At 49.6% G+C, this 19,600-nt stretch overlaps 1 protein-coding gene across 1 annotated transcript in view; it reads right to left on the reverse strand.

The window, feature by feature from the left end:
* The window catches only part of SETD3 (SET domain containing 3, actin N3(tau)-histidine methyltransferase), a gene marked incomplete at its 3' end in the record, with an annotated part of 79,699 nt that extends 60,384 nt beyond the window's left edge, over positions 1–19,315 (reverse strand). Inside the window, exons 1-4 of the mRNA XM_080707226.1 lie at positions 19,222–19,315; positions 4,088–4,197; positions 2,319–2,411; positions 150–298 (exon numbers count right to left, since the gene is read on the reverse strand). Coding sequence (XP_080563352.1) covers positions 150–298; positions 2,319–2,411; positions 4,088–4,190 — 345 coding nt within the window. The 5' untranslated portion in view covers positions 4,191–4,197; positions 19,222–19,315. The remainder of the gene's footprint in view (positions 1–149; positions 299–2,318; positions 2,412–4,087; positions 4,198–19,221) is intronic.
* Between the last annotated feature and the right edge of the window lie 285 nt (positions 19,316–19,600).

Here is a 19,600-nt window from a genome sequence, read left to right on the forward strand (position 1 = left end):
GTCGGTTTTAGGGACTGCTCTCCACGAAGGGGGGTGTCTGCCTATTTGGCCACGTGGCTCTAGATGAAGCCCGGGAATCTGCCCTATGTCCTCAACACACCACAGCTCCAACCCATTTAGACCCCTCAGACCATCAGTGGATAACTCACCTTGATGTCTCTTGTTGCTCGCAAGCCAAAGCCCTCTTCTTTGAAGTTAACCATTTCGAAACCCTCGACAGAAGCCCCATTTTCAGAGGCCCATTTCATTAGATCGGGAAAGTAATCTTCTCTTTTTCCATCAAAAGTAACAGACAGACCTATATTATCCAGGATCAGAAAATAAGAGCGTCTTTAGGACACAGGTCATTCACATGTCTCTCTGAAAGCAGGGCACAACTCACTCTCTCAAGACCAAAACCATCACCCCAGACAGCCACGGTGCAGACCTTCCTAGGCTCCAGGACAGGCAGACTGCACTCCTAAGCTCCCTGTCACTTACAGAGAGCTACATCCTGGTGCTGGGCGCTTTGCATGTTGCACACAGGCAGTATGGTGGGGTGGAGAGAGCCCCAGTCCCACCACAATCAGCTTCCCCCCAGAAGCCTAGTGACATCGCTCACATTCATGTGGGCCTGGACAGAATCCCTTTAAAACAGAATCCAGTAGCTCGTGCAGGTGGACACCTGGGGAAGGACGAGGAAGCTCAACAGCCCTGATGCTAAGACAGAACACTGCAGCACAGCTCAGACGCAGAATACAAAATGCGGCGTGTATTTTTAAAAATCAAGTAAGCCGGGCATGCTGGTGCACGCTTGTCACCTCAGCATTTTGGAGGCTGAGACAGGAGGACTGAAGGTTTGAGATCAGTCTCAGCTACTTGGTGAGGCCCTCCGCAACTCAGTGAGATCCTGTTTCAAAATAAAGAATAAAAAGTAGGGTTGGGGTAGAGCTTGGAGGTAGAATGCCCCTGGGGTCAATCCCCAGTATTACCAAAAAAAAAAATAAAATAAAATAATAAAAATAAAAAATCAAGTAAGAATGATACCACTGATGTACATTTTAAAACATCAGTCGCAACCATATATGGCTCGTGTGTTTGTAGTTTCACGGGGTTATACGTGGAACAGAAAACCATGCAGAGGACAGACCCCACAGGGTGAAATGCAAGAGAATGGAATCGAGAGCTACAGCCACGCGCTGAGGATGACGGGCGGGAGAGAAGGAGAGGAGCCCCGGAACCGGGAGTGTGGTTCCAGGTAGTAGGGTCTCGGGCATCTGTTGTGTTGTGTTCTGGGCTTTTCAGCACATTTGACATGTTCGGGCCTGTGGCCATCGCGCCCATGTGGGTAGCGCTGCCGGCACACGGTCACGCCGCAGCAGGTGTACAGAAGTGCTAAGGAAGACAAACGAGCCGAGGCCATCCCAAGGCGGGATCCACGCTTCCCTCGTGGAAGTAATAGGCGCTCTAGCTGTAGTGGCGGCCATAGTAAACAGTATCTTCTTGGGAGAGAAACTCAGGACATACAAACATTATTTGGCTGCCTATTCGGGGAGAGAGGATTAGCACCGTCCACTATTTAGTGCAAGGAAACACATTCTAAAGGAGTCTGTTCACCGTCTGGGAGCCTGAGACCATCCAAGTCAAGACTACATGTTAACAGCAGAGCAACAGAAGACAGCAAGGAGGCAGCACCCTCTTCTGACCCTCAGGACAGCACGAGGGAGGCGAAGCAGGGTCTCCTCGCCCTTCCCAAGCACACTGCTTATTAGGTTTCCTCTTCTACCTTCCGTGTGGCTCTGCATACCAATCTTCACTTTTTATGCTTTGCAGAACAAAAACAATAGGTACACTGAATAAGCTTCTTCAAACTGACACCGCCCCATTGCCAGCTTGGCTGAGAATCATTAAAATGGCTAAGTACACCCGGTAAAAACAGCTTAAGAGACAGGACTCGGTCTCTTAGTTAAGCAAGATGTGTTGGAGTTAATCATAAACACCTGATAAGACATTAACCAACTGGCATAATTTGTGTTGGCCATATTCAGTATTATGCACTGTCCTGAATCGCAAAAGGAAACAGTTAAAACAAGATTTAAGGGCATATTTCATAATATAAAAATAAAAAAGTTGTGTCACATTGGCCTCCAGATACAAACTTTCTTCTTCCCCAGAGCTTACTGTTGCTGCCCTCTGCTCTCAGAGATGGGAGCAGTCCGACAGTCTCCCCGGGCCCTCTCCCAGGGTCTAGGAGCCTTTCTACAGATGAGCACAGATTCTGACCCACGCCAAGCTTCCCTACAACATTATTAAATATGGTCAGCATCCTAGCGATTTACCTTTCTGTTTTCTTCGTATTTTCTCAACCAGAGATCGAATCTGCACATACTCTTCCCACTCTTTTCCTGGGCCTGGTGCAGGACTGCTGCATTCTGCAACACAAAAACCACGACATGAAACTTTCCCCTCCTTAGACCTGACTCACCAGTCCAAGAAGGAAGAGCCTCTGGGTTTTGCTGTTGGCTCCTGTTTAAAGAACCGGGCTACTTGAGCATGATAATAAGTGTACAACTGATAAAACAGGGAGTACACTTCTCATAGCTCGTAAGCCCTCTGAAACCTAAGAACGCCCCTCACAAAATTGAGAGCCAGTGCTCCGGGTACATGCCTGGCTCTTACCATCCAGCCTGATCTTGCTGCACTTACAAACAGGTAAAGTCTAAACTAACACACCAAGGATTTTCCCAGAACTCCCCTAGATGGTAAAAGGAAGGCAATACTGAAATCAATATACCTTTCTAGTTGGGCCCCATGACAATGCTCGCTAAGGAAACCAGTTACACTGGGCACCAGGAAAATCAGTTGGCAAACACTGTATACCCATGTGTGTGGCGCTGTAGTAAGTACTGTGGGGAGTTACAAAGGGTGGAGCAGCCACTGCTCAAACAGAAGCCAAGACTCTGCTGTGAGCCTAGAGCTTAAAGACCACCCCGAGCCGGCCTGGCCACTCTGGAAGGCTGCACACAGGCGCCCAGCCTCTTGGTGGTCTACTCCTTCCCAAATATCACAGCAGTTTATTTAAAGAGAGTGCCCCCTTCCTATGCTCCTGCGGAACCTTTGGCCCCCTTCTGCTCTCTAGGAAAAAGAAGATCCATGGCAATGATTACTGTGAACTGGTGATGCATTAACTCCTGACTACCAAGGTTAACCAGCATGACTTTGTTCTCCCGTCAACAAGCACTGGCCAAGGTCTGTGGTGACATGCTGAAGAAGGCAGGTGCCTGTGTGGAGCTGCTCCAGGCAAGCGGGGGAGCAGAGGCAGGGACGGTGGTAGGGACCACTGAGTTCTGCCTGGGCCCAGCACTCCAGGGAGACCTAACTCCGCTCGGCTGCTGCCTACTTCCCTCCAGAGAGGAGAAGCTCAATTTCATTTGAGATTTAGCTGTCACGTAATCTAAGCCTAAGAGGCAAAGGTCAACAAAGGGATCACAGCTGAAGCTGAGGAATGTGCAGCCCAATTTACTTTCACAACTATAAAAAGGTACCAAATAACAGCAGCTTACTAAAGCAAGTACAGGCGCTTAAGATGTTTTCTTTGAACAAGACCTCTCAAGACTTCAGTATGTAAAAATTGAAAGCACTACTGCGTAAGCACTAAAAGCAAAGGTGAGCCCCACAAGGCTGTGAGGCAGGATGTGCTGGCCTGTGGCTGACAGCCCAGAGCGGCTCACAGCAGAGCTCGCAAGTCCTTTTCACATCCCATCACACTCCAGTCAGGGCCCTGTGTACTGATGGACGCTGAGCCCGAGGCAGTGCTGTGCTGCAGGGCTATCTTGCTAAAAGCAGTGGGCGTGTTCTTGTCCCCACAGCAGACCAGGTTCAGCTGGCTGGCTACACAGGCTAGCCTACATTCAACTGTCATCTGCCCCAACTGGTACCAGCATCCCGTCTTTACAGAGGAGACTGCAAGTTAGGGAAGTGCGAAGTGCCCAGGCCACGGCTGCTAAGCCGAGTGGGACAGAGCTTGTGGGCTGCCTTCACACTGCCCCGAACACGCGGGCACAGAAAGGCCTGCCGCCACCAGGCGCGCTTGGCCGAGGGCACTTACTTTGCAATAGCTCACTGGTCAGGTTCAGGATTTCCTTCGGAGACGCTGTAGCAGTAGCCCCAGTGCCTGATTTCTGAGTTTTTACTCGACTCTTCTTACCCATTTTCTGACTAAAAAGAAGAAAGACAAAGAGAAAATATTAGATTACCAAAGAACACAACCAAGTAATAAAATGTGGCATGGCAGTGTGTTACGCTTGAGATGCCAAGATCTTACCTAACATGCCACGTCCTGAAGTTCCCTTCCAGAATAAGAAATGTGTAATGTTAGTATTTGAAGGCTCTCAAAGGGTAAAGAATTGTGCATGGCAGTCTGTAGAAAAAAGTTCACTCCTTTGTCACCGACAAAACTCTAGTAGAAACTCACTTTACACTAGAGTGTTTTTAACAGAGATTTTACTGTGCATACTAAAATGTTTACTGGACAACACTACAGGATGTCAGCACTACAGCCGCCGGAGACACACACGCTGTGGATCGTAAGGCACAAAGACCTCAATATTCTCTGTCCACTTTCCTTGCAAAGATTCTACTCCCTGTAGCAGTAGCTCTATCGTAAGTGACAGATCAGACTCCCCCGACAAATGCTAATGACATCTGAGAGTGCAACAAGACTTCAGAGAGCTAGTTCCTATATTTTGTCCCACAAAAAAATTCTAAGTGCCTTCCTGAGGACTTCACAGGAAGCCCCCAACAGGCCTTAGATTACATGAGGTCTCTCACTGCCCTCCAGTCCCTACTCTGACCTCCATGAGTCCTGTATCACCAGACGCAGAGCAGTGACCAGAATGTCACAGGCAGATGAGCGAGTAAGACCCTGGACACATCAGCGGCATTCTGGGCAAACACCTCTATGAGATGGTATTTGTCTGGAGACATTTATAACATTAAGACTCAAAGGATACCTGGGAGGCTGAGACAGGGGGATCATGCAGGTTCAAAGCCAGTCTCAGCTTTTTTTTTTTTTTTTTTTTTTGGTGGTACTGGGGTTCCTGGAAACCCTTCTACCTCCGAGCTACACTCCCAGACCTATTTTATATTTTTATTTGGAAACAGGGTCTCTTAAGCCAGCGAGGCTGGCTACAAATCTCCACGATCCTGTCTCTGCCTCCCAAGCGCAGGGATTACAAGTGTGCACCATCATGCCCGGCCAGTCTCAGCTATTTAGTGAGGCTCTCAAGCAGCTTAATGAGACCCTGCTTCAAATTAAAAAAAAAAAAAAAAAAAAGTAAAATAGGTCTGGGAGTGTAGCCTGGAGGTAGAAAGCCCCTGGGTTTCATTCCCAGTACCACACACACAAAAAACAAACTCAAAGAAAACACGTGGTTTGGGTGTGTGAAGACTTGGGTGATTCCGAGACAAGGCCGAGACTCAGAAGCACCAGCAAACACAGTGAGGAGAGGAGGCTGGGGGGAGGGCAGCCAAGGGGGAAGTCTGCTGCCTTGTCTGGGTCCAACCTCTAGACATTAAGTGCATTAAGACAGGAACGCCGCAGGAGATGGAGGAAAGTCCCCCGGGATCTAGGGGAGCCGCCTATGTACTGACAGTAGGCGACATCCTCCCGGAGCCCCAGGCAGGTGCGGCCCTCGTGACTCACGCCAGACCCACAGGCACTCTGGAGTGAGGCACAGTGGCACACGCCTAAGATTCCAATACTCGGAGGCTGAGATGGGAGGGTCATGGGTTCCAGGTCGGAGGCTGAGATGGGAGGGTCATGGGTTCCAGGTCAGCACACAGGAACTTACTGAGACCCTGTTTCAAAAAATAGGGCTGGGGGTGTAGCTTGGAGGTAGAACACCTCTGGGTTCAATCCCCAGTACCATACACACACACACACACACACACACACACACACACACACACACACACTTTTGAGTCTATTTGTAGGTTACAAAAGAAATGATTGGCTGAGGTACAGCTCAGGAGCAGTGCACTTGCTAAGCATGCCTGCAGCCCTGAGTTCAATCCTCAGCACCAAAAAAGGAAAAGAAATACCTACTGCAGCTTGGAGCGGTGTGACAGGACAGAAGCTTAGAATGCGGATTCTCCCACTATGTAGATCACTGGTTCTGTTGTAACTGAGCCCATGCAAACCTGGCCATGTGCTACAACAACAGGGAAACGCATTCTTGACCAACCTGAGTATCTCTTATCTAAGGTGTACAGAAGAATGTGTAACTCGTGTACTCGATGACTTCTAAAAAGCAGTGTGAAATAGTGCCAGTCATTCTGCAATAAAAGGGCACCAGTAAAGGTATGAACACTTGTTGCAGAATTAGTCGTTACGTGATCAAAAGCAAAAAAAGCAAGCAGGGTGGGGGGAGAGCAGCAGCTCGAGCGGGGTCCCACGCTGGAGGACTGTCTCCCAGGCGGGGGAGGGCTCCCTCCTGACACCGGCAGCGCGACTCCACCCATGCTGCGCCTCAGGCCTCCCGTCTGCGAGGCCTCTCCACGCAGGACCCTGAACGCAACCTGAGAATAGCCAAAGCCGCGGAGGAGCCCGGGAACAAGAACTTTCATCAGTTCCATATTTAGTGGATGTGCTGGCCTGACAGGAAGAAACACAGAAGCTTGCCGCTGGGGCTGCTCAGCTGGCCTCTCCCTTCAGCTGGCTGGCTGGCAAGAGCTCTGTCATGTGGGGGCCTCTCAGTGACTGAGATGGGCACTGGCCAGAGCGTCGAGACCGCCCTGCCCTTACCAGAGAAATACAGAACAGGCTTTGCTCCCCGGCTCCCCGCCTGGAGAGCAGTGGCCGCAGCTGCCGTATTCACAGGTGGTCCTATCAGACACTGAGTGGCCCTTTACACTCTCAGGAAGGTTAGCCCTTTCTCTCTGTCCAAGGTCATGTGTCAGCTAAGGGGCAGAGCTAGAATTTGAACTCGGCACCACTACCACACTCACTCTTGGATGCTACGCGCACCCGTCCCTGCCAGTGAGCACCTGGGTGGCCAGCCCCCTCCTCTCAGCCCTCCTACACACTTCTGAACGCATCCCTTGCTTAGCCCAGGCACAGTCTCCCATGCATCTCCCGCCCAGGCCCCGCCATGTCTACGTCTAACCCCATGCTGCCCCTCATACCTCAAGCTCCACCAAGATCAATGGCTCCCCGCCCACTTCTCAACAAGCACCGTGTGTGCCGCAGGGCACCTGTCCCTCAACCTGCCATCCCATCCCTGGCCCGAAAGCCTTTTGTCATTGTCCACAAACCTGCTTTTCTCTGTAGATGCTGTTCAGGCATCCCCAGGAAGGCTTTAGTGCTGGTCCTCCTAGTCACAGCCTTCTCTTCACCACACTGATCTGCGCAGCCTTCTATTACTGCGGAACCCTCTCTGCTGAAAGACCGGCTCTCACACCAGCCCCTTCCCGTGGGGTGGGGTCCTTGAGGCCCCCTCTGCCTTTCCCATCCCCCACTCTAGCTCAGAACTCACACACAGTGGGTGTTCCCTGAACGATGCTACAGAGCTCCCAGGGGAAACATCTGGACAGTTCTCAGGGCAGGTCAAAGCTATGTCCCAAAAGCTTCTACCCAAGTCTATTCCCTTGGAACACAGAAAATGTCGGACTGCCTGTGCCTTGAGAGAATAAGATATATAGCCACAATGATCTGAAAGCACAATAGATTCCTTTGGCAATAATTTTCATGTAGTAGAATACTTATAACTCAAATTGTTATCAAGGCTTCTTTTTTCTTCAGTTGAAAAACTGCTAACTTCTAGAAAGAGTAACAGGTGTAGAAATAAAACACATCTGTAAATTAGCCTCTGATGAAGCAGATATCCCAGAATGCCATCTGCAAAGGTACCACGGGGTGGGCACGGTGACACATGCCTGCGATCCCAGTACTTGGGAGGCTGACACAGGAGGATCACAGGTTTGCAGCCAGCCTCAGCTACGTAGAGATTCCATTTCAAAATAAAAAATAAAGTAGGGCTGAGGAATGTAACTCAGGAGGAGGTAGAATGCCCCTGGGTTCAATTTCCAGTACCAAAAAAAAAAAAAAAAAAAAAAAAGTCCCATGGCTGTGTGCGGTCCCTGCAGCCAAGTCGATCCCCTCCAGCTCCTTCAGTCCCTGCCCACTCGGGCCTGTCTCCACTCTCCACACACTGTCCAGTCGGCCTCCAAAGACAGAAGCAAAAGCTACGCTGACAGCGCGCAGCTCCCTGGGCCGGCTCTGCCTGCGGCCACCACCTCCAGACAGCAAGCAGCCTCCCTGGAGCCCTTCTCAGAACACATCATCGCCGACCTGACAGGTCTCCTGCTCTTGAGCTGAATGCAGCCGTGGACCATGTGGCTCGCGCTCCATGCATGCGCTTCCCCGCCCGGCCACCCAGCAGGGCAGCAGCGCCTTGGAAGGTGAGCTGCCTGCCCCCTCCCCTGCCCAGCCTTGCCCTCTCCTCCTTCACACACTCGTCCTCCCCTTTTTCTGAAATGGAACCACCCCTCGTCTGTGCCCTTGTCTTCTGGCAACATTTTTCACATACTTTGAGGCTCCTGCCAAAATGTCCCCAGGGCCTGAGGGAAAGTCGAGGCTCTTCCTCCGCAGTCCTCACTCCTGACAGTCAGTAGGAAGGGTCAATTCAAGGTGGTCAACAAAGCTAAGGGAGGGCGTATCCTGGGTTCAGTCTCTGAGAAGCTTCTCTGGACAGCTCTCCTCCCACAGGGAGAGAAGGCCAGGCCCTAGCCTGGCAGGAGAATCTTCGTCTGGAGGAGGAGGAGGAGGAGGCGGATACCTGTCCTTGTCTCTAGAGACTATGTCTCACTAGGGCCTGGGCCCTGAGGTCCTGCCCTTCCTTAATGCGGTCCACCCAGACTGGTGTGCAGGCTCCCAGGGGTCCCAGCCCCTGAGCACAGAACCCACACAGCCCAGCCTTCACCAGTGCTTTCAGAACTTCTCTGGAAGACAGGAATCTCTCTGCACTGGCTAGACAGCCTAGCAGATGCTCCTCTGACCCTGCAGCCACCACTGTCTATAAGATCCACTCTAAGGACCGAGCTCTAATTCCGGTATTCAGGAGACATTCTTAAGTCAAAGCGCCTCGAAGGCAGAAGTCCTACACTTACTTGTCTTCGCCCCACAAAACATCACTTTCTATAGGCCTGCCCTCCTCAACCCGGGTCTGGCCATCATTTCCAATCCCACGTACTTCTTGTCCAGCTCCTCTGAGCTAGTGCTCTTCCACCTTGGTGAGAGCGCCGAGTCCTCGGCCCCCACAGGGTCCCTGCCCCTCACGTCTAAACACCGTCCTAGCCTCTGTCGCTGGCGCCGACTCGTCTCAGTTACCATGTGCCCATTTTACCCACTGTCTTGTGGCAGAAGCAAGAAATGTCCATCTCTCTACCTGCAGGCTCTAGTATAGAGACAGGGGTAGAGTGGATAGGCAAATATTTGTTGAATAAAGAAATCTTTGACTATCATGCTTGAATATATTAGTGTTAATAATTTTGATGTTTCTCCCACAAGTAGTCAAAATGAGACCCTGACTAAATATTTCACTAATAGTTCTACTAAAGAATAAGGGCAACTCTTGAAAGTAAAAGATGTGTACATGGGGGGATGGAAAGGTTGGCCATACCAGGAATGTCACAGATTAAGGTCAGGGTTAAGCTTATATAGAATCACACTTGAAAGAGGGTTTCAGCCGGGTGTGGTGGTGCAAGCTTGCAATGCCAGTACTTAGGAGGCTGAGACAGGAGGATCTGGGTTTGGAGCCAGCCTCAGATACTCAGAGGCCCTACTTGGTGAGACCCTGTATCAAAAATAAAAAATAAATCAGGCTGGGGATGTAGCTCAGAGGTAGATTGCCCCGGGATCATTCAATCCCCAGCATCACAGAGGAGGAGGAGGAGGAGGAGGAGGAGGAGGAGGAGGAGGAGGAGGAGGAGGAGGAGGATTTCTTTTGGAAATCCAGAGTGTAAGGGTATTATTATTTTTTTTATTTGTTTGTTTGTTTTGGTGGTACTGGGGTCGAACCCAGGGGTTTTTCTACCTCCTCTTCTACCTATTTTATACTTTATTTGGAAGCAGGGTCTCACTAAGTTGCTGAAAGCCTCACTAAGCAGCTGAGGCTGGCTTTGAACCCATATGATCCTTCTGTCTCAGTCTCCCAAGCACGAGGATTACAAGTGTGCGCCGCCATGCCCGGCTAAGGGTATTAAATTTAATAACAAACTCTGAAAAAAAAGTCAAAAATTTTCATTGTTTTTGTTTTCTTTAAAGACAACAAATGGACATCAGGCAATAGTCTATTTCTGAAAGGAAAGGAAGAGCTATGGCAAGGCTGGCTTACAGCTCTGTGGGCACCAGTGATCAGGGCAGCCAGCATCTGCCATGGCCTCCTGGCATGCCCACCACAGTCCACAGAAGCCGGTGGCAATGACACCAGTGTCTGGAGGCTCAGAGAGGGCTGTGACTTGGCCAAGAGACTAGAGCTGCCAGACAGCAGCCCCACAGCTTCACACTTGAAATCCTAGATTAGTTCTAGCATATAAGGACTCTAAATATGAGTGCCTCCAACTAAACAAACCCACTCATGACTCCATGCCTGGGATAATGCTGGCCACTGCAGAAGACAACAAAATAAGAGAAAGCCAGACCATGAGCCTCGCGAGATGAGGCTGGGGAGCCGAGGGTCACCTCCAAAATAAGGCAGCCAAGATGATTCCTAAAATACATGAGTGACTAAGCACAGAAAAGCAAGAAGCAAAGTAGAGTTTGAGAAGGACAACTAAATTTCAGAGTCAGCTTGAGAGGGTGCTAGTATCCAGTATGGGTGGTCTCCTATTCAATCCCCCTTCACCTTCTATAGCTAACAAAAAAGATCTCTGATAGCCGGGCGTGGTGGCGCACGCTTGGAATCCCAGCACTCAGGAGGCTGAGACAGGAGGCATGCACAGGTTCAAAGCCAGCCTCGGCTACTTAGTGAGACCCTGTTTCCAAATAAAGTATAAAATAGGTCTGGGACGCCGGGCGTGGTGGCGCACGCTTGTAATCCCCGCGCTTGGGAGGCGGAGACGGGAGGATCTCACAGGTTCGAAGCCAGCCGTGCTGGTGTAAGAGACTCTGTTTCAAAAATATAAAATAGGTCTGGGAGTGTAGCCCGGAGGAAGAAGGGCTTCCAAGGAACCCCAGTACCACAAAATAAATAAATAAATAAATAAATAAAAATAAATAAAAATAAAATAGGTCTGGGAGTTCAGCCGTGATGTAGCATGCCCCTGGGTTCCATCCCCAGTGCCCCCCCCACACACACACACACGATCTATACATGATTTCCCCAGCCTTATGGATATGAACTACCTACCCCCTCTGTTTTTTATTCAAAAATTTGTTACACACAACAAATCATTTTCATTTTGATTTAAGTTGAACAGGGACTAGATTAAAAGTTTCGACAAATCAAACAGTCAAATAAGTGTGTAGGTCCATAATGCTTTTTGTGAAAAACATCAACCTATTAGACATTCAGCAAGTTCCTATAAAGACTAAATACTTATAGTCAATATGTATTTCAAATATTTACGTTAAGAAAATGCAAATTCATGCTAACCCACATTCTCTCTCCCTCCCTCCCTCATTAAATTACAAATGTTAACCAGAAGGTGCAAGGCTAAGTGAAACAAAGATATTTTCCCTCAAAATCTGGATTGAAATCAGGATAACTTACAAGTGCTCTTTCAATTATCATTTGAGAAGCAAAAGTACAGTGGGGAAAAGAGATTTAAATACTACTCGGGACAGCCGGGCGTGGTGGCGCACGCTTGTAATCCCCGCGCTTGGGAGGCAGAGACAGGAGGATCGCGCAGGTTCGAAGCCAGCCGTGCGCGCTGGCTTAGGAGACCCTGTTTCCAAAATGAAAATGTAAAAATAGGTCTGGGAGTGTAGCCCCGAGGTAGAAGGGCTTCCAGGAACCCCAGTACCACCAAAAAAAAAAAAAAAAAATACTACTCGGGACAGAAGAAACCATGAAGAGCAGTGCAGGAGCCGCGAATGCGCTGGAGGGAGCCCGGAGTGGGCTCAGCGCTTCCTGCACCTGCACCTCGTACACCCTGGCAGCCTCAGGTGCCAGCCCTTTCCCGCACCGTACCTGTGTATGAAGTCCACCCACACTCTCCCCAGCTAACAGACAGGAGAGAAGAAGTGAGCTGGTCAATTACTACGGCAACTGCGGACTGACAGCAGGGGCATCTATAATCAACAGCCGTTTTTGAGCAAGGCAGTGATTCTATCCCATACAATCCATACAGTAGAATAAAGAGGCAGAAGTACAATGAAGTGTACTTGGGGGCCAAGGCTGATGAAGGGGCAGTGATGGGTGTGGGTAGGTGCCGGGTCCCTAACTCACTTCTCCACAGGAGAGCTGACACACCGAACAGATGACAGAATTCAGTGCAGTTTTTTTTTTTTTTAATTCTGAATGGAAGGGATACATATTTATATTTTGCTTGAAATCTTCCTGAAAATGCTTTCAGCTGAATACAACTAGAATAAACATTTCTGATTGCACTTATCTGGCAATTTATCCAGGAAATCCCAGCTCCAGCACAGCTCTGCTTTTCAGTGTATCCTGCACTGACCTAGCTTCACAGCTGGTCTGAATGAGGAGGGGATGCTCATATGGCCTCCTCCTACCGCAGGTTCCCAGCTGTAAAATGTCTTTGTGGCTAGGAGTCTGCCCCATCTTTGTGAAAGAATATGGAAACACGCTCTTCACTTTACTAAAATATTTTGCAGGCCATTAGGATCAGGTTACCAGGTTCAGGGTTCAGTGCACACATTGCAGGATGACAGGTTAGGAAAGGAAGGTATCCCGGCAATGTTCTCTCTCCTGCAGACACTCCTAAGGACATACAGTGAGTCCTCCCTTCACAGGGCACCATGTTAACTGAAACTGCTAGCAGAACTCGCTCTGGCCTTGCCCCAAGAACAGGCCATTCCACCAACAACTGGACTCATCATCACACTGTATAAGAAGGTACTAATGTGCCATGGCCCAAAAATATATCAAGAAGCCAAAGAAGCAGGCAAAGAATTCATCTCAGCTCAGCAGCTACTAAAGCACCAAATGGACACAGGTCTGTACGTGGCACATACATTTCAATCTCTGTGCAGAACACTTTGGGCTGTCATACATGTTGTTATAACCCGAGACACAAAAAAGTTGCTGCTTCTTCCCACAATGTGTTTTGCTCCTTTCCCTCTGATTTACACATTAATTTTCGAGACGCTAAAACCGTTTCTGATCGACTTTTCAATACCTAAGTTCTGGTTCTCACCAGCTGTTGAGTAAGTGATAAATACACTTAGGTGACATGAGGCTCAGTTCCTGCTCCACCAGCGCTTGGAGGCGCAGCGCAGAGCAGCAGAGTGCCTGGCCTGGCCTGCCTCGCCAGCACGTGCCCACCACAGGCAGGTGTCTCAGGTGTGGACCACGAGCAGGACCTGGAGACCACTGTCGACCACCTCCTCCATCTGCCCGTCTCTGCTGCCTCACTACTTGGCAGTGGGAGTGCCTGTGAAGACCTTCACCAGACAATTCCCTCACCAACCTCCAGAGAGGGCGCATGCTAGGAGACTGAGGAGCTGCCGAACCGAGGAGGCGGCCGAGTCCTCCTTCAGGACAGCAAGAAACCAGATGGTGGTGACCAAAGTAGGTGAGAGTCGGCAAAAAGGCAGACTTCGTCTCTGTACAAACTGACCACTGACAAAAATGGTCCTGTTTACGTGACTCCACTGAGACACGTTACCTGAACGAGCAGGTGAAATCCACCAAAGATTTTGGTGACCACCAACTTGCCAAGCCAGGAGCTCCCAATCCAGCATGGCAGGACGTTACTCTGGCAAGCACAGCTGGCTGGCAGTGACAAGGAGAGCCCACCGGGGCTGACGCCCACAGCCCGAGTGGCTCGGCCAGGGTACTGCATGCGCAGTGGGTCACCCTTTCTTTTCAGTAAGTTGTACCACAACATCCACAAAAGTTCTTTAATTTGTACCACTGCTTCGAATAAGGAAATGTGGCACCCTTCTTCTCCAAAAATGAGGCCCCTATTTAAGGGAAATTGCCAAAAATCTTCTGTAAAGCAAGGAACCATTTGGCACGGCTAATCATTATATCTTTCTACAATTAAGAAGACAATGTCAAGTATGTACAAACAGCTAAAATCTGCTTAAGAAGATTACTTTCGAATCCCTCACACTCCTCACACACGATCCTAGGCTCCGGCACTGTGGAGAGACTTCTGAAGTTCTCTACATTACCCTCGGAGCCTGCTCGCTGTTCAAATGCGGGCACCCCATGTAATGCAGCAGTTAGGGTTTCCTACCAATCTCCCGACTCAAGTCTTAAGACCTGTGAGATAGCTCGGGCCAACGAGGCACCAGCTGAGGCTGACTGCTGGGGACCTGACCCAAAGCTTCCAGCCCTCCACCCTGGGTTCTTGTGCTGGCTACTGCCTGCAACCCGCCCCCTTCCACGCAGCCTCCTACTTTGCCATCACCCCAGTGCTATACTGTTTGAAAAGAGCTTCATTCTCTTTGACATTTCCAAATTCTTTGAAAACAACTTTAGGTCCTCCCCAAGGCCTTCTCTTCTCAGGCTTAACATGACCCTCAGGACACACTGCTCTAAATGGAACACACACTTGATGCATACCCTACTCTGATAGATAGTTCTTAAAAGGCCAGTGAAACCCTTTAGGTGTGCTGTTCTGGGTAGGACAGAGGTCAGTGGCTGCCTGCCTTCCTGGAACCCAAGAGCCTTCTAATATTCCCAAGACTGCTCAGCCTTTCCACAAGCCAAGGGAATTCACTGGCTTGTTCTGTGCACATTTCTTGAGTATCTAATCTGAAATGCAAAGAGGAAGGGACATGGCCTCAGAGCCTTGGAGTCGAGATGGTAATCAACGAGAGCCGCCGCTTACGCACACCGATCAGTAGCAAGACAGATGCGCTATATTAAACAACTGAGTTTCTGAGGCTAATGCAATAATCCCTGCTACCCATCATGTTATTAGTTCCATGACCACCATCCGAGCCGCTCAAATGGCACTGTCCTGGCCATGCACTGTGGCAGTTCCAACACCATCATCTTTCTCCTAACTGCATCCTTTGGGTTAACTGTATCCCAGAAACTCTGGTTAGCATTTTACACAGTGGGTAAGAAAAATATTATTATGGCCCCTTTACAGAAAAGAAAGCCAATGCTTTGAAAGATTGGTTAGCTTATGCAAGATGAGGGACTCAGACATGGTGGTGCGCTGCACGCCTGTAATCCCAGTACTTGGGAAGCTGAGATAGGAGGACCCTGGTTCGCAGCCAATCTCAGCAACTTAGAGAGGCCCTCAAAAACTTAGTGAGATCCTGCTTCAAAATAAACAACAACAAAAAAGGTCTGGGGGTACAGCTCAGAGGTAGAATGCCCCTATGTTCAATCCCCAGTAACACACACACACACACACACACACACACACACACACACCCCAAGACTCAGCAACAGAGCCTTACCAGTGCACTTCCATGACAGATTTTACCGATATTCCAAGAGTCCAGCATGGTGGTGTACAACTACAATCTCAGTATTTGGGAGGCTGAGATAGGAGGTTTGCAAGTTCAAGGCCAGTCTCAACAACTTAGCAAGAAGCCCAGCAACTTAGGAAGGTCCTGTTTCAAATAAAAAATAAAATGCATTGGGGATATAGCTGGGAGGTAGAATGCCACTGGGTTCCATTGCCAGTATGAAAAAGAGAGAGAATATCAAAGATTCAGCTCAAAACAAGAAGGTTCCGAAGCAGGTTCAAGGCCAGCCCCAGCAATTTAGTGAGCCCCTATTTCAAAATAGAAAAACATTAAAAGTGCTGAGGATGTGGCTCAGAGATAAAATACCCGGGGTGGTTAATCCCCAGTACAAAAGAAAAAGGTCTCAACCTCTCTTGTAATAGAAAACTATATCATGTGAATTAATAATCGGTTAAGAGTCATTTTTAGCCGGGTGTGGTGGAACACACTTATAATCCCAGGATCTGACAGGCTGAGACAGAGGATGGCAGGTTTGCAGCCAGTCTCAACTACTTAGTGAGGCGTTCAGCAACTTAGTGGGACCCTGCTTCAAAATGAAGAATTAAAAAAAAAAAGGGTCTGGGAATGTAGCTCATACGGAGAATGCCCCTGGGTTTCATCTCCAGTACCACACACACACACAAACACACACACACACACACAAATCTATTTTACCTTGTGAGCAAATATTATAAAATCAAATTATATTTCATTTCAAAATAATTAACAGCTCTAATTTTAAAATGAAGTGATAAAAAGAAACCCAATATATAGCAATCCATCTTGCCAACTAAAGTATGATTATAAATGAACAAAAATAAAAACTGCAGAAAAAAAATTTAAAGTGAGGAATGCTTAGTCTAATATTCTTAATTGGTTAAAGACCCAGACTGAACTGATATTGAAGATAACACTTCTGTGGCTGTAGCAAGAGAAAGGGGATGCAGAGCAAATCTAAATACTGTTTCCTAACTAAAAAAAAAAAAAAGAGCCAGCAGGGCAGGTGGTACATGACTACCTGGGTACCTCAGGAGGCTGAGGCAGAAAAATAAAGAGTTAAAGGCCATCCTATGCAACTTAGCAGGCCCTGTATCAAAATACAGAAAAAGGGCTGGAGATGTGGCTTAGTGGCAGAGTACCCCTGGGTTTGATCCCAATACCAGCCCAAATAAACAAAAAAATCCCCCCAAATTAGCTCAAGTGCAAATGGTGTAAATTACAAGCTAACTGAGAAAGCAAATAACCAGCCACAAGCAGCTTCCAAAGTAACATTAGAATAAAGATATGTTCATTGTTATGTTAAAAATATTTAATACCACAGTAACAGATGACTCCTATTCTTCTTTGTGGCAACAAAATCATGGCTCCATTCCCAGGTCTTTGGTCCAGAGGGAGAAACCGCACTGTAAAAAAACTTTCTCCCTCCCCCAACAGAAGCACCTTGCACTGTAGCCAGTTTTTTCTTAAAAAAAACAAAAACAAAAACAAAAAACCCTCCCAGTGGAAGACATTCATCAAACTATACACAGCAAAGATACAGTGTTATTAGTTATATTCCTAATAGCTACTTCAGTTAATGAAAGTTAAAAAAGAGACTATGTAATTCAAACATCTGAGAAGCTTGGAAAGCCTCAAACTCTACTAACATCTAACCAGCATTCAGAGAAACTGACTTGGAGGTAGTACTACTCATATTTTTATTAAAATCCTACATGGCATACATGGTTGCTTCACATCCCCAACCTTCATCAACAGGTTCCACATCCAAATTCAACCAGCAGTGGAGGAAAATTACTTGGGAAAAAGTCATCTACAGTGAACATATGCAGGCTTTTCTAGTCATTGATTCCCCAAACAATACAGTATATAGCAACTATTTACATAGCACTGACATCATGTTAGCTATCATAAAAAATCTATGGACATCATAATCTATGGACATCATAAAAGTTTACGGGATGATGTGCATCAATTATATGCAAACAGCACCACTCTATCTACAGAGACTTGGGCACCCGTGGGTTTTGTTATGGGCCGGGGAGGGGACAAGGAGACATCTTGGGATCAATCCCCCTACTAAATCTTACTACAAGGCAGGCTCTGGTGCTGATATTGACACTTTCACCCAGCACTGTCTCTTCTTGGTATGAGAGCATCAACTTTTTAGGAGGTAGTTGTGACTGTTTATCAAAACTCTGAGCGGGGCGTGGTGACGCACACTTGTGATCCCAGCATTTGGGAGGCTGAGAGTGGAGGATCACGGTTCGCGGACAGCCTCAGCTACTTAGTGAGGCCCTCTGCAACTCAGTGAGACCCCCGGTTTCAAAATGAAGAATAAAAAATAGGGCAGGGGGTGTAGCTCGGAGGCTGAGTGCTCCTGGGTTCCATCCCCAGACCCGCAAAAAAAAAAAAAAACATGAAAACAAAAAGGTTTTCAGCAACTGAACTTTAGAGCAGAAAAATATTTAAGTACTACCCTGACATTTTTCCATTCAGTAGCTTTAAGCAAAGGGCCAATCATCATTAAAATGTGGCCTAAAAACTCCATAGCATTACTTCCTTAGTGGCAATCTTGTATAGAGAAGGAGCAACACTCAACCCTGTAGTACTTACAGACATCGGTGTTTAATCTTCAAGTGCAACATCACTCTCTTTCCAGGAAAAGACACTGAGATATTAGCACACTGGACGAGGGCTGAGAAACAGCAACCATCTCACTCCCTTAGCGCTGCAGTTCCGTGTCAGACATGAGTTTACAATCTTAACCACACAGAGGGAAAGAGGGAGCAGAAGGCTTCACATCTAAGGCTGTCTGAGATCCCAATAAAGAGGCTGTTCTATAGCTGATGGAGAACCTGGCTCTGCAAACCACTTTCTTAAGCCAGAGAGAAACTCGTTCCTAAATTGTTGAAATTTCCCCAAAATATCAACCACAGCGGCCCCTGAGACGACTTTGGCTCGGCGGACGCCGTGCTCAGCGGCCCATCTAAACGCTGTAAATCATGGCTCGAGCAGGGCTTGGTGAGTCTGAATGCGCGGAAAGTCGCTTTTATTTTGCCATATTCTTGGCGTTCGCTCACTTACACACCTGCCCGAGGCTGTGCAGGTTTAGTTCCCCTCGGAAACACCACTGGGGTCACTTTTGGGGAAACAAGATGAGTCCGTCGATACACTCTGGAGGCATTTTGCTCTGGGAACATCACCTCTTCGGTTTAGAAAGAGAAAACATGTCCCGGGGGCCTGAGGGCGGCCGCCGCTCGCGCGCGGGGCCGGGGCCGGCGGCGCTGCGGGCCGGCCGGAGCCCGAGGGGAGCCGGGCCCGACCCGGGCCCCGCGGAGGAGGATGACCCACTTCCCTGGCGGCGCCGGCCCGGGGGGCCTCCCGCCGCAGCCTCCCCCGCCCGGGCGGCGCCGCTGCACCTGCCGACGCGCCCGCGCGGACCGGCCGGCGCCCTCCCACCGGAGCCCGGGCCGCCCGCCCGCCCGCCCGCAACCGCCCACCGCGGCCGGGCCGGGCCGCTCGGCGGTGGGAGCGCGGCCTGCCTCGGGCCCGCCGCCCGCGCGCGAGACGCCGCCGCTCCTCACCTGTCCGCTCACCTTCGCGCAGCGGCGGCGCCACACTCCGGCCCGGACCCACCGTCGCCTCAACCTACCCCCCAGGCGGCGGCGGCGGCGGCGGCGGCCGGACGGGAGGGGCGGGACGGCGGCCAGAGACGGCCCCGCCGCTGCGGCCCTACCCGGCTCCGCCTGCCCCCGGGCCCGCCCCCGGGCCGCCGCCGCCGCCGCTCATTGGCCCGCGTCTCGCACGCCTAGGCGCGGCCCCGCCCCACCGCCCAGCCGCGGTTCCGCTCCGGGTCCGGCGCAGCCATTGGCCGAGCAGCTCTGGGGGTGAGAGCAAGGGGTGCGGCCACTGCCAGTTCCGAAACCGTGATTGGCTGGGCTTCGCCCACGCCCGCGCTCTGAT

Source organism: Muscardinus avellanarius, assembly GCF_963383645.1.
Source record: "Muscardinus avellanarius genome assembly, chromosome: 12".
Classification (NCBI taxonomy): domain Eukaryota; kingdom Metazoa; phylum Chordata; class Mammalia; order Rodentia; family Gliridae; genus Muscardinus; species Muscardinus avellanarius.